Source organism: Podarcis vaucheri (assembly GCF_965113315.1).
Source record: "Podarcis vaucheri genome assembly, chromosome: 1".
Lineage (NCBI taxonomy): Eukaryota > Metazoa > Chordata > Lepidosauria > Squamata > Lacertidae > Podarcis > Podarcis vaucheri.
This window is the reverse complement of record NC_138759.1, coordinates 96,051,445-96,066,510: the sequence shown is the minus strand read 5'-3', so window position 1 is coordinate 96,066,510 and position 15,066 is coordinate 96,051,445. Positions and strand designations below refer to the sequence as shown.

The window sequence follows — 15,066 nt, the reverse complement described above, 5'->3', positions numbered from 1 at the left end:
CTTTTTTTAAGTATGCTGCTTGTGCCACCAGGAAATTGCTAAAAGTCAGTCAGTGAGCAACTTGTACTTGTAGATGAAGAATCTGTTCCCGTGAGACTGAAAAACCCTCAGGGATCATAGTTCTGATAACTTTCCTTTCTTGCAACTGGCACAAATTGGTTTTGTCTTGGGACTGGAGGGGGTCACACCTGGTCCTGCTGAGCATCCTGATCCATTTAAAGCAGTGCTGCACTAGGAGAAGCAAATGCTTACCTAAATCTTCCAGTCCTCTCAAAAAGTGTGCAGTGGCAGCAGGCTGATCAGCATCGTGAGATCGGAAACTTGAGTGGAATCAGGGGAACTCTTCCATTAACAAGAAATGCAGTCTCTTTGAAGAAAGTACATTGGGAGTGGCGAACCTGTGGCTAACCAGATGCTGGACCATAGCTTGGATGGCCAAGGGTCCAAATAGAGCTAAAGGTTGGCCGCCCCTGCTCTAATAGTGCCTGCTAGATTTCTTTTCTTAAAATAAACCTTATTTTTACAAAGAGGGTTTGTGTGAATACAGCTAGTCAGTAAACTACTTCCTACCTGAAGCATGAGAAAGCTGACTGAAGCATTTGAGAGGGGATTTCCTCCAGTGATGTGAATATGTGTACATTACTATAAATATACTATTTATATTACACACATTAGCCTTAAATAAGCGGGGGGCGGGGGAGGGAAGGCATGGAAATAGCAATAAAATATTAGGGTTAAGAAATGCTTTAAATATGTCCAATTTGAATATGAATGAGAATTCTCTAAATAGATCTATAGCTCAACTAATAGGAAATGGCTCCATGGAACATGGAGTAAAGACTAATTCTTATCTGTGCAATAATAATAGAACTTAAAGAGCATCTTGTAAGGATGCTTTTATATACTTGAACATTTTTCTCATTGTTTGTCTTGAAGCAAAACAATTGCACTGTATCAACTTTTTGGCTAACTTTGTGTATAGGCATTTTTACCAATGTTAATGAATTTGTGTCGTAAAAATAGAACATTGTCCTGTTTGAGAAACTGTTTTTCTTCTGCTAGGCATTTGTCCATCTGAGAATGTAATGAAATAGAGAAATATCTAAAGGTCCCCGTAAAAGTTGCAAGTTTGTAAATATGTTAGCCCAGAACTTAAGAGAGCATTTGGCTGTGTTACCTTCCAGCACCTTTGCATGCAGCTATTAGTTGCTTTTATGCATCTTGCGAAAGCAAAATACAGTTTTAATATGAGATTCTAGTTACCGTATTTTTTGCACCATAACACTCACTTTTTTCCTCCTAGAAAGTAAGGGGAAATGTCTGTGCGTGTTATGGAGGGAATGCCTACAGGTGGCATGCCTACGGATTTTCCTCCTCTAAAAACTATATGCGTGTTATGGTCGGGTGCGTGTTATAGAGCGAAAAATACGGTATATCTGAGCACATGGTAGCAACTTATAATCCACAGCCCTAACCGATGTGACTGGTATTGATTACTGTGTTTAAAGAAATGCTCCTCAGTTAAAATAGAAGTAGTCTATTCTCCTCTATGAGTTAGACAAATTCTGGTTGATTAGCAAAGGTAAACACATCTAAAACATATTTTACTGTTACAGAACAATCTCATGTGCAGGAAGCAAGGTCTGCTACCACTGCTGTTACCGTTGTAGATATCTCAACTGCTTCTGGACATTTTTCTGAGCAGGGGTCACCAAATCCTTGGGTACATTTGCCAACCAGAGAAGCTGTTGTGGGCAGCACACTCGCCCTTCCTCCTGAAATTAGGCTTGGCAAAAAGCATGTTTGCTGCCCTGCCTCACCCAAGCATTGTGGCAGGGAGAAAAGCAACCAACCTTCCTGAAGAATGCAGCTGGAGAAACAAGAGCTATCTATTTATATATCACCTACAAGCCAAAATGGCATTAAGCTTCCTTTGCAACTGCAGTCTGCAGAAAGAAAAGCCTTCTATTGGAGTGGCATCATGCGTGGGAGGAAAAAGGATAATCATTCCCTCTCCAAATAATTTCCCATGGTACAATGTACACGTGTATGTACACGTGTATGCATGTGTGTCATGTTAGCAACTCCAAGATGCAAGAGTGAAACTCATCATGAGAGGATCATTGGGAGTTGATGCTATGCTTGAGGCATTCATAAAATGTATTAACTGCTTCTCGCCTCAGATTAGACAAATTAATTAGATTCTGCAGTAGAATAATGTTTCCCACACTGGAACAAATAATTTTATAAAACTGCCTCTCTGTTTCAGGTACATTTTGTTCTTTGGGGATGCATTGAGATTTCAAGTTTATTAGAATGAGATTGAGTGTTTCATCAAAAATGGGTCAGGGTGGTGTTTGTTTGTTTTTTAAAGAGAGCAAAAGTAGCAGTAGGAAGCCATAGACTATTTCAAAACATAGAATATAAGAGCACATCCCTGACTCAGGACAGAAATCAGTAGATGCAGTTGAGTTAAACTGTATTTACATTTCAACTAATACTATCATTAATTAAATCTTCCTCCGAAGATTACAGGGTGGCTCACAACAGAAACCTGTTGTGTCCAGTTAAATACCCACAATTTTTCTAAATACAGTCGTACCTTGGATCCTGAACGCCTAGGTACTCAAACGTTTTGGATCCCGAACGCCACAACCCCGGAAGTGAGTGTTCCTGTTTGCGAACATTCTTTAGAATCTGAAGGTCTGGCGGGGCTTCTGCAGCTTCCGATTGGCTGCAGGAGCTTCCTGCAGCCAATCAGAAGCCGTGCTTTGGAAGTCGAACGGGCTTCCGAAATGGATTCCATTTGACCTCCAAGGTACGACTGTACAAAATAACACTGCCACCATTCTTCTTCTTCTTGGCAAGCACACAAAGAATAGGTGCATTACTGTATTTAGCCTGACAAGACTCCTCACTATGTTAGCGTTCACTAGCCTACCAGTCATTCTAAACAGGGGAAGATGTTTTCTGATGAAATGTCATAAGGAAATATGACCTATGTTTTACTTGATACTATAGAATGCTGCATATATTGGTTATGAGGAAGGAAATGAATGTTAAAGCGATCTCCTACATAAAGCTGCTCATTTGAAATATTTTCATTGTGTTAGGTCCCAGTTATTGTACAGATATGCTCAAAATAAACCTACTTGAAATATTAATTTTATCTAGACAAGTTTCTCCATGCCAGTGAGCTGTTTTCTATTTCAGGTTCCCAACTTGAACTCGTGGGAGGGTTTTATGAGAGCATACTTACATTTTATCTTATTATTTTATTTTGTGTAGCTTGAATAAGGTATAGATTGTTTTTTTTTGGGGGGGGGGAATCTTACCTATCTCTGCATATGTGGGCCAAAGCAGACGCTATGCTTATCTGAATTAATTTCTATGAATGTTATACAGTTTATAGCTGGGTAGTTTAAAATCCAGTATAAGCTGTGGATGAGCAGTAGAGAACTGTCTGCGGATGCACATCTCTTGAGAACCAGGATCATGACTCAGAACAGTAATACAGTTAGAGTCCGTATATATGTGCAGTCTGTCACTCCGTAGTACAAAATGTCAACATAGATTTTTACATGTAAATTGTACTTTGCCGATTGATACAACATACTATTTATGCAGAACTATTCTTTTCCACTTCTTGTCATGAGTGGACTTCAGGCTGGATTATGTATGGTGTTTATATGTGCAATTGATTTTATTATTTTTAAAATATGTGGAAGATTCTTTTAGCATAAGCACTTTGAGCATTAGTGTCAAATTAAAGAACCTTGTCTTTTAAAAAAAATCTTTGGTCCTTTTTGTTTACAGAAAACTCACACTTTCTAGAAAGAAATTGAGTTCTGTAGCGAGAAATGTAGAATACACTGCAGCTGCTCCGAAAAAACTGAATTATTCAGTTGAGAGATAAGCATGCCATTATTTTAAACTTTTCAGTACTGTTCTACTTTGTTTTGATATCACTTTGGGATACCTCATGGGAATTATTTCATTCATAAATTATATTGTAAACAAAAGGTATTAAATTGACTCATGGGAATTTGACCTAGCTTCCATGTGTGTTTCAGCTCCACATAGCTGCATTTTCCTCCATGAGCTTACATTTTCCCTCAGGACTGTGAGGGAAAGCAGTTTGTTACTGATAGCATAGTTTTGTGGGGAAGCTACCAATAGGTACACAGCTGAAAGAAGAGCTGAGAGTCAGCAGTGGACAGAGAAAGAGAAATCTAAGATGAGGGTGGGCAGAGGTGAAGTAGGATTTGAAGAACAGGGCAGAGGAAGTGGAACTGGTGGGGCAGATCTCCCCCATCCCTGCTGGAATTGGGGGAAAGACAGGAATCCTAAGGAGGCCAACAAAGAACAAGGCAGGCAGTGGGCAGGAAAGCATGGGACAAGATGTGGAGCCATTGAAGGGAGGCACCAAGGAGAGAGGAGGAGACTGGCAAAACGTCATACGATACCTGGAGCGTTTTGACTTGACCGTGACCTCCCTGCCAAGTTCTACTCCATTCAATTTCACAAGTTGATTTCCACTACCGAGACAGGCTTTTTTGGCTTCAGTAGATCCAAGTTGAAACATGTATCACTCAGGGGAAAGAAAGCTTCAGAAATTAAAGACACTGCCACAGGAGGTTCTTAAATTTTTCACTGGAGGTCTTTAACGAAAGGCTCAACAAGCACACCTGAACAAGAACGCACTCTTCTGTTCCATGTCTGAATTCTCATGAGTGACTTTGAGATTACACCCTCATTTTCAGCTTCTGAGCCCTATTTAATATCCTCCACTTCCCTGGCTTCTGAAGTTTATACTGAGATGTAGTATCTAGCTGACTTCACTTTCTGTGGAAATGGTTACGCTGTTTTTCTGTATAGCCTGTGACAATGAACACGAAGTACAGATGATATCGTTTTGCTTGCTTTTATTCAGCATGGTCAAACTGACAGAATCCTCGTGCAGAGATACTTAACTGGCAAGTCACAACACTATCTTACAAGTGTTCCGGATGACTCTGCAAACAAGTGATGAACTCTTTGATAGACTTCCCTTCATAGCAGATCAGGTAGACGTTCACAAATAATGGAAACCTGGGAGAAATGCAATCGCTAAAGTAAATTTTCATGCAAAATACAACCAATTTAAATTTTTACCAGCAAGGTCATTTTTAGCTGGCTTTTCAGTACACGACTGATGCATGATGTAAACTTTATCATAAGATACAGGGCAGAATACTATCGATATATATTAATTTAAAGCACTGTAGCAAGTATGAATGGGAGAATATAAATTTATCTGTCTCAAGTCCAGTTCTCAACATTTCCACATCAATTTGCAATTTTTTAAAAAAGAAAAGACTCATGAAAATTCACTGGCATTTTAAAGCTGATTTCTCATTATACATATTATTTACAGATCGGTTTTCTATAATGCATTGCATGTTATTTTCTCTTAGATGTGCACTTTATCCTAATATATGTGTTTTGTAAACATTGCTTGGCCATAGAACTACAAGCAAAATTCAGAGAAGTGTGAATTTTGAATGATGAGTGTGTTTTGGTTCCCATACCTTCTCAGAAAGCATGAATTATGTAAATTCACCTTTAAATACAAACTAATTCCCAACCCTAGTGATGGCTCACAGCAGAGACACCCAAGAGTTTTTCCATGGCCAAAGGAGCCAGCAAAGTGCAGAGAATACTCTGACTTCTCAGACAGGATATTTAATAGAAAGTCAAGCTACATACTTGTCAACCATTTTCTTCTGTTTCAGGATTTTGTAGACTTCAGCAGATGTTTGAGGCCCTTGTAGCTTTTGCCCATTCAACATTTCTTTTTCTAGCTGTTCAATTGTCTGGAAATTATTTTTAAAGAGTGTTAAATCATTTGTATTTGGTTTAAAGGAAACTGCATCACTAAACTCCATTTAAAGCTAAGTAATAAATGTGAAAGTGCTAAAGCCGGAACTCCCTTTGTTCACTTTTGCAAAGAATGGAAATAATAATTTTGTGCAGACTCCAATCTAAGCAATACCCGAGATTTACTTATACATACTAAAAACATATGTGTTTTTAAATTAGGACAAGCATCTCTCATTTGGTATTATTTTCAGCTAAATTCTGTGTGACACTAGAAAGCCCACACAGCTGTCATGATGAGTAGTGGCAGATACCCACCACTAATTTGTCTAATCTTTTAAAGCCATCTAAGTTGAAGACCATCACATCATTTTCTGGGAACGGATACCACAGTTACATGGTGTGAATAACTATGTCCCTTTCTTTGTTCTGAATCTCCCACCATTCTTTTTTACTGGATAGTGCCTGCTTATATTATGAAAGGAGGAGAGAGAAGAGCTGCTTTCTATCTACTTTCTCCACATTATGCCCAATTTAGAAAGGTTAACATCACACAATGTCAGTTATTAGCAAGGGGCCTTGGTCACTACCACTGGTCTCATCCACAAACAAACGCATGCTGCAATATACTAATTACCGTATTTTTCGCCCTATAGGACGCGAAAAATGAAGGGGAAATCTGGGTGCGTCCTATGGGGCGAATGCAGGCTTTCGCTGAAGCTTGGAGAACGAGAGGGGTCGGTGCGCACGGACCCCTCTCGCTCTCCAGGCTTCAGGAAGACATCCGCAGCCTAGGCAGCCCTGCGGGAGTTCCTGCAGGGCTGTCTAGGCTGCGGATAGCAGCCTGCTTCCCGGAGCACCGGGCGCGCTGAAAGTAGAGCGCCCGGCGCTTCGGGAACACATCCGCAGCCTGGGCAGCCCTGCGGGAGGTCGGGGCGCCCTGAAGCAGAGCGCCCTGGGCAGAAATCCGCAGCATGCGGAGCCCTGCAGGAGTTCCCCACATGGCTCCCCACGCTGCGGATAGCAGCCTGCCGCCCAGCGAGTGGGGCGCCCTGAAGCAGAGCGCCCCTCGTGCCGGGCAGATATCGGCCAGCCCCACAAGCTTGGGGGACAGCAGGGAGGCGCAGCGCCGCCATCCCGCTGTTCCTCGACCTGGTTCGGTTTCCCCGACCTGCTTTTGGGGGGTAAATAAAGGGATTTTTTCCCCTTTATTTCCCCCCCAAAAAAACTAGGTGCGTCCTATGGAACGGAGCGTCCTATCGGACGAAAAATACGGTAGATATGCCCCCTGCCCCCCATTAGAGCAATTAATCTTGGGGGGAAACACTTACTTTTCCACCACGTGCAAAAGCTTCAGCCACCTTCCTGTTGCGTCCCCCGTAGCATGTGGTAATCAGATCAGCAACACCACAACTTTCCAGAAATGTATTTATTACTACGGGGCCTTTGCAAAAGAGCTTAGCAAAGGCAATCATTTCCATTAGGCCCAGACGAATCACAGCTGCCTTGGTATTGTCACCTTGGCCCAACCCATCACAAAAACCAGCCCCTACTGCAACAATATTCTAAATCCAGTTAGGACAGGGGGAGAAAAAGAGAAGAACAAATCACATGAGACAAAGGCATCGCGTTTAATGACTTCAGAAAGCATGAATGCTTAGCAAAAGGTGCCATTCACAAATGCATTCCTACAGCTGCATTTCTCTATTGAGTTGCTCCTAAATGCCCCCAAGAGCAAAACTGCATGCAGTTCAGTGGTCTATTCAGATATATTCAGCAAGTGGTGTCTGCAAGTCTGGTCACAATAAGAAGTGCTGCTGCAGTTGAAGAATATGCTGCTAAATATGTCTTGGTAGTGACAAGCCACACTTCTTGTTTTTCTCCACAGGATCAAAGCGGCTGGTGAGACATTTCCATAGGATCAAAGCAGCTAATGAGGTGTATCCTTGTACTGAATGTTTTTAAGTGAGATAGTGATATGAGGGAGGGATCATAGCTCTGTAGCACATGATTTTTAGGTGGAAAATCCCAAATTCCCTTGCATCTCAAATTAAAAGCATCAGGTAGAGGGTGAAATTAAATGGCCTTTGCTAATGACAGCAGTAGGCAGGACAGAGCTGATCTACAAATAGTCTGACCTAGATGAAAACAACTTTGGATGTACTATAGAGTAATGTCTATGGTGTTGTGTGGACGCTGGTTTTTCTTCCTCTATCAGAAACCTGAAAAGAAGTATTTCACAACTCATAGTGGACAAAAGTATGTGTATGTTGTCCCACCTTCAACAAATCTCTAAAAAGTACTTTATCGTATGTCCTACAAACTCCAGTGCAGACGTTGCCTAGAAAGTCATCTAAAAAGTGCCCAACATAAAACTAACGGATCTCGCTTTAAAAAAGAAGTCATTGGACATATTTTCCCGCTGCCTACATCAAAGCCAATAAAACTCACTGGAGAATAGTATGTCCAAAGGATTACTTTTTTTCTGAAGTGATGTCACATATATTTGCTTCCTAACTGGCGTCAGCAATTTAACAACCAGCTATTGTCCAACCTATATCAAGGCCATTTTTAATTAGTATAGCAACTGGGATGTAAGTGCAGTTCTCCCATTTTACAGATTTGTAAAGCCAAGAACAAATGAATGAGAAAACATATGAAATTTTTTTTTGAAAGCTTAGCTGGCCACACAGATTGCCAGAACTTTAATTGGCCTCACAATATTTGATTTGGAATTACTCACTTTTAAGGCTCCACAGAGCTCCACGGTGTCACAGTCATCTACCACAGTAATTCTGAAATTTGGGGTTTGAAACAACTCTTTATAGATCTTCCCACTTTCAGGATTTTTGCAACCTATGGAAAGAAGCATAGTAAATTAGGATTGAGGTGATGGCCAAGTAACAGCATATCATATGACTTGGACTTAAATGGAAGCATCTCTTCTAATCTCAGCTATGCTTGTGACTCACCATTAGATATACCCAAACCCAGTAAGCTTTCTATAGGGAGAGATGCTCAGTAATGATTTGTAAATACGCTTTCAGTGCTGTGTTTATCGAAAACACAAGAATGCCTGTATTCAAATGCTACAAACATTCCCATTTGCAAAAGGATGGGCAATAATAATAAAAACCACCTAGGTCAGCTGTGAGTGTCAGTGAGATGTAGAGGATAAGAGTGTTGGACTAGGGAGACGCAAATTCAAATTCCCACTCCTCCATGAATCTCATTGGGTGACCTTTGACCAGCTGCTACCTTTCATTCTTACAGGGTTGTGCAGAACACTGCAACAACAAACAAAAAAGTTGGCAAGGGTTTTTTTTTGGGGGGTGGGGGGAAGTCTCATCACAGCAGCTATAGATCCACAGATATATCTTCCAGATCACCACAAAGTGGAGCAGGGGAAACATTCTGGATCTATATTCTGAGTAAGTGGACTGAACTGATCCCTGGTTTAGTCATTAGTCTTGAACACAGAATTACCAATGGTGGTTTCGCAGAACTTTTCATCTGCCACTTCGTTTGCGATGTTGGCTCCCATGAGTACACTGACTTCTATGCCCAGCTTCTCTCGAATGATGTCCGATATGAGTTTCAGTCCTTTAGGGCCTTCGTCTATGCCCTGTTTAACAGGAAGGCAGTGAACAAAAGTAAGACTAGCCTTCCTTGCACTTCAGTAGATGAAACATAGATCTGATCCTGTTGTACTCTATAATAATAATAATAATTTATTATTTATACCCCGCCCATCTGGCTGGGCCTCCCCAGCCACTCTGGGCGGCTTCCAAAAGAATATTGAGCCCGTGCAGGAGTTGTTTACAACAAAAGATAATGTGAACAGACAGCACGTTGTCGGGTTAATATATATCTTAGTTATGACCCACACAGTACATTTCTCTTAAAATTGTTTGATGTGTGTTACATAGCCAACTTTCTATATAACAACATAAGCTTTAGAAAATAAAATAATATATTGTGGGGAAACGACTAGTCCATTCCAAATATGGCACTTTTGCCTTCTGTTCTGCATCTCGGGGTGTCCATAACCGACTCCTAGGGACAATGGGGGCTTCAGCCTTCCCAATAAAATATTTGAGGGGGCTCCCCCCCAAAAAAAATTGACGGGCATTCCCATTCAAATAGTGTGTGCACCGTGTCATGTTGTAATGATCTCAGGCAGGCAAGCAAGCCCAGATAAGAAGTAATGAGACTCCAGCAGTTTTATGTTACATTTATTTACACCCCCCCCCCCATCTAGAGCACGGCTTCTCACCTGCTCACATTGACAATAGTTGGTCAGTCTGAACCTCCTCCCCTTTCACAGCAGGGAGGATGCCAAATTCCCGCCCTTCCCCTCTTTCCCTTCTGTTGTCCTCTGACCTTATCCAGTCTCCTATAACGGGGACTGAGAGGCTGGCCTTCCCCCTCCCCACTTCCACTTGACACACTCTCAGTCCTCTGCTTATCTGCTGATTGCCTAATAACACTTTGGCTGCCTCCTAACTCTCCAGCTTCTTGAGAGCTAACAGTGTCTTCTTCTGGAAGGGTGGTTGAACTACCCCTTCTCGACTATGTCAGCTAGCTCTCATCTGCAGTCGGTCTCTCACTTAGCTCAATTTCTGAGTCTGACTCTTCCCCTGCGCTCGGGTGAGCAACATTCCTGACACATGTTATTGATTATGTGGGGCGGGGCTTACCTGGGCCCCCACAATATTTTATTCAGGTTGGCGCCCCTGCTGCGCCCTATATGCAGTCATGACCCTGGAAATTTCACTGTTCCATTTTCTCCCTAACCAGTCCTACCCCTTGGGAAAGGTTCACAAATTACCTTGATTAGCGAAATTCCAATGGCTCCTTGTTTTACATGGCCAGTTAGCTGCTGACAGATTTTAGGAATGAACTGATGAGGTATAACAAATATTATAATGTCTGCACCATTTACTGTTTCTGCTGGGTCTGCTACAGCAACCTGAGACAAAAAAGAAGAAAGTTTAAAGATTCTATTATTGAAAAACAAACAAGGGCAGCTATTCCCACAGCAGCGTTTCCCATAGCAGCAAGCGTGGATTGAGATGACATTCACATATATACACATTTTGAGCATGCAATGTGTATTTCCTGGGATTGCGCATGCAGGAAGGCAAATCCATATATGCAACACAAGTATTTCCTGCAGTAGTCTTAATATAGCCAGCTGTCCTGAATTGAGGTCCGTACAAAATAACATTATCTACTAACTCACATGAAAACACAATGTTCAACTGCAAATGAATATTTGGAGAGAGAGAAACCACTCTTTTACACTTATATTATAGAGATATTTAAGTAAACATAGATTTAAGCTTTGCATCTGAAAAACTTCTTGAAGTGCCTTAGCTCAGTTCTCTTAGCAACCTAATTCTATCAATGTTTGCTCAGAAATAAGTCCAGTGGCGTGAGGCTTGCTTTCAAGTAAGTGTGTATGGGATTATAGCCTCAAGCTTGGCAGCCACTTGGAGGGGGGGGGTCAACCTCGTGTCCTGTCTTTGTTGTGCACATTCTACAATTTGGGCACAATGGTCTGCAGCTCCTCAGAGTATTCTGGAATACCAAGTAGGTCTGGAGACAAATAATGTATCTAAGCCTAACCAATTGCAAAACTCACAAGGTTCTTGCATTGTTCTGACGGCTGTGCCAGGATTTCTTCTCTAGTTTAGATAATGCACAACTCATATCAATGTCTGTGTGTACCTATGCTGCTCTTTAATCAATTACATTATCCTTCTGATATATTGTGAGTACAATTCCCTTCTCAGTCTGCTCCTGGGAAAGCTGCACAGCTGTTCTGCTATGTTTTTTTAAAGAAAGGGCAGATTTTTCTAAGCTTGAGGAATGGGGTGGGGGTGGAAGAAAGCCAAAAAGGAGAAGCATGGGAGTAGGGTGTTTAGCTCACAACGTTAAGCACGAGCCTCATAAAAAGTGAGCGACCCAAAATGCAGGTATTGTACACTAAATTCCCAGCGTGGAAGCAGCCTTCGTTACATTGAATTGCATTCCATTATGGCCCAACTGCACTACCTTTAAAACCTGAAACTACAGTTAAGGAGTTACATTGAACTTACCACGTTAGGAGGTAGCTTATGCCCTGGGAGATACTTCACATTCTCATGGTCTTGGTTAATTATTTCTGTGAGTTTTCGCCCATCGATTTGCTCTTCAAATACCCACATATTAACAGTAGGGTGAAATTTGAGGGATTTCTGGGTATTTTTGCCTATGATTTTTGCAATGGCACTTCCCCTTTAAAAAAAGAAAAGCGGGGGAGGGGGAGGAAAAGAAGGCAAATAATTAAAGGCATGGTTAATTGCATCCCCACTCACCAGAAGCATACGGTTGCACAAGCACTATATCTCAAGAATTCGGACACAAGCAAAATTTGCATAGTAATTTGGATTTAGCGAACTTTATAAAGCTTTACCTCCTATAGTAAATTTCACAAATGGCTGCCAATGTATGCAACATATGTACTGTACATATGCACTGCTTCTGCACTTTGGATGGTCACTTTGGTGCTGCTAACATAGCAGTTTGACTTCATCCCTGAGGGTGCCCTCCATTGTCTTTCGAGACAGACGGATGCCAAAACCAACATCCCACATCAAAATTCCATGTGGGGGTTTTTTAGTAAAGAAAATTGGCAGTTTAGATTCCTATGTCATATTTAGACCTTAAAGATTTTAACTAAGGAGGAAGTATGGTTTCCCCTTTAAAGAGTTGTGTGCACAGTTAGTCTAGAACTGCTTCTCCACCTAGTGTAGAATTCGGGGCAAGAAGGTCTGAGCATTACACTGATCCTGGCCCAACTGGCTGCCAATCAGGTTTTCAGGCCCAGGTTTTGACCAATTAAACCTTATGGCTTAGGACCACAATACCCCCAAAGACCACCTCTCTCCATATGATCCTATCTCAACCCTGAGGTCATAATCTGAGGCCCTTTCTTCATGTGCCTCCTCTATGAAAGGTCCGGAGGGTGGCAACATGAGAATGGGCCTTTTCTGCAACAGTTCCCTCTTTGTGGAATACTCTCCCCAGGGAGGTTCACCTGGCACCTTCATTATATACCTTTAGGCGCCAGGTGAAAGCATTCCTCTTCAACCAGGCCTCAGGCTGATTGATATCCAGTGCCCTTTTAAATGTGATGTGGGATTTCTGGCTTGTTATTGTTCTTATTTTTAGTCTGTATTTTGTGTTTTTTATATTGCAAATTGTTGTGAACCACCATGAGATCTACAGATGAAGGGCAATATTAAACTTAACAAATAATGAAAATAAAAATGGGGAGAAATGTCAGTACACAAACCTTACTTGAATTATCACACCATCTTGCCTAATCTCTATAACAATAATTCCTAGTGCTTTTCTCCTTGTTCCACGCAAATAGAAAGGAGACCAGGACTTCTGTCGCCCCGAGGCGTTGCGGGGGGGGGTGTGCAGTTTGCCCCAGGTGTCATGCCTAGGGGGTGACAAACTCCCTCGGGCAGATTGGCGTGGCAGCGCTCGCACCCCCAGTTGGCGGATTTTTGTGATTGGCATGATCACTGTCGTGAAAATACGCCCACTGATCGCACAAATACGCCCTGTGATCAGCCTGGCACCCCCCGGTAGGTGGTGTTTGCTCCGCTCGGCGGGTGACGCTCGCATCCCCAGCTGGCGGTATTACGCGATCGGCGGGCAGATTTTCACGATCGGCGAGCAGATTTTCACGATTGGCGGGCTGATTTTCATGATGACGATCGTGCCAATCGCGAAAATTTGCCCACCAGGGATGCAAATGCCGCCTGCCATGGCGTGCCAGCCTGGGAGGCTCCCATCGCTGGAGCACCCTCTGTGAGAATTGCCGCCACTGCTGTTCCCTCAATGGCTTCCTTGGGGCAACATCAGAGTGTCACCATTGCAGATCCAGTGAAGTTACACTGTGTTTTTCTAAGCTAGATTAATGGTATTCAAGGTCATTCAAGCAAACACAGCTTCCTCAGGAGAGCTATATCTGAGCGCCTTGTGTTGTGACTGAACAAGTGAAAGTAAAACAGAACCTGGGAGTCCCAAAATTCTGTCAGCAAAATTGTATCTCTAGCTGCTCCACAGAAATGTAAGCCACATAGAGCTACAGCCGAGAGACCAGTTGAAAAGCTTTTCAAATTAGTAGTACAAATAAAGCTGGGTTTTCAGGTGGTCTGAGTGTGTTGAGCTACCACAGACTTCACACATAAAACTCACCTCTCTGAAGTTGGAACTTAAATAAATCTTTAAAATGCGGGCAATACCTTTTTGCATATGTCTGTGTCAAGCATATCGAAGCCAAAGGTCATCTCGGCTAAGAGAAGGCTGCTATATCAGCACTGGATCTCTCTGCCTCACTGAGCCATGTCCTAGCAGCTGCCCTCATCAGAAGGCAAAAAAGCTTTTGACAGCTTGTACGTTTCTTTATTATTATATTTATATTCTCCTAATGACTCTCCAAGATGGCTTGTGATACCTATTAAATCTGGACTATTTAATTCAGGTTCACAAGTTATATACAACAATCTAGAAAAGCTCCTAACCCACAGGTCACCAGAGATGAGCAGACAAACTACTCCTTAAGACTCTTCAAGCAAAACTTTTGCACATGGGTTTGTTAGTCACACTGATGAAAGAAAAGTAAACATTTGCATAAGGTGGGGGATTCAAGTCCACATTTGTGATTGTGGGTATTGAACAAGAACATTGGTTGTTCAAGAGTTCAGGCCAACTAATCTGAAACAGGAAGGTGTGGTATTGAGCTGTCCGAGAATCAGGTTTGCATATGTCATGCCTGACATCAGTTTGATGACCACATTTCCAAAATGTTGATTTTGTTTGTCAATTTAACAGCTAATAAATAAACAGCTAATAATAACAATAAAGCCAAACCAGCAGCAAATCGTAAACCATTGTGGAAAATAAATATTTCAAGGCCTGACTATGAAACCTCCAAAAACAACAACTGAGAAGCCGATGTTTAGTATGCAAGGGGTTGTTTAGATGTTTTTGAAAGTATAGTATTGCTGACCATTGAACTTTCACATCTATTTTGGTAGCTTAAAGGAATGCAACCCTGACTGCAAATGTTACAGATAAGCTTGGAGGTTAGTGTCTCTGACTCAGCTCACAAACAAAAAAGCTCAAAATTTTCCCCCACCTCTG

General features: G+C 41.9%; 1 protein-coding gene across 4 annotated transcripts in view; it reads right to left on the bottom strand.

The window, feature by feature from the left end:
* Positions 1-4,910: 4,910 nt before the first annotated feature.
* Positions 4,911-15,066, bottom strand: part of LOC309539434 (glycerol-3-phosphate dehydrogenase 1-like protein) — a 30,826-nt gene continuing 20,670 nt past the window's right edge. For all 4 annotated transcript variants that reach the window (XM_082235695.1, XM_082235694.1, XM_082235696.1 and 1 more), the window contains 7 exons: positions 11,964-12,141; positions 10,691-10,831; positions 9,346-9,484; positions 8,603-8,715; positions 7,191-7,424; positions 5,749-5,855; positions 4,911-5,091 (listed from right to left, as the gene is read on the bottom strand). In XM_082235695.1, the coding sequence (XP_082091821.1) occupies positions 4,995-5,091; positions 5,749-5,855; positions 7,191-7,424; positions 8,603-8,715; positions 9,346-9,484; positions 10,691-10,831; positions 11,964-12,141 (1,009 nt within the window). In that variant the 3' untranslated portion in view covers positions 4,911-4,994. The remainder of the gene's footprint in view (positions 5,092-5,748; positions 5,856-7,190; positions 7,425-8,602; positions 8,716-9,345; positions 9,485-10,690; positions 10,832-11,963; positions 12,142-15,066) is intronic.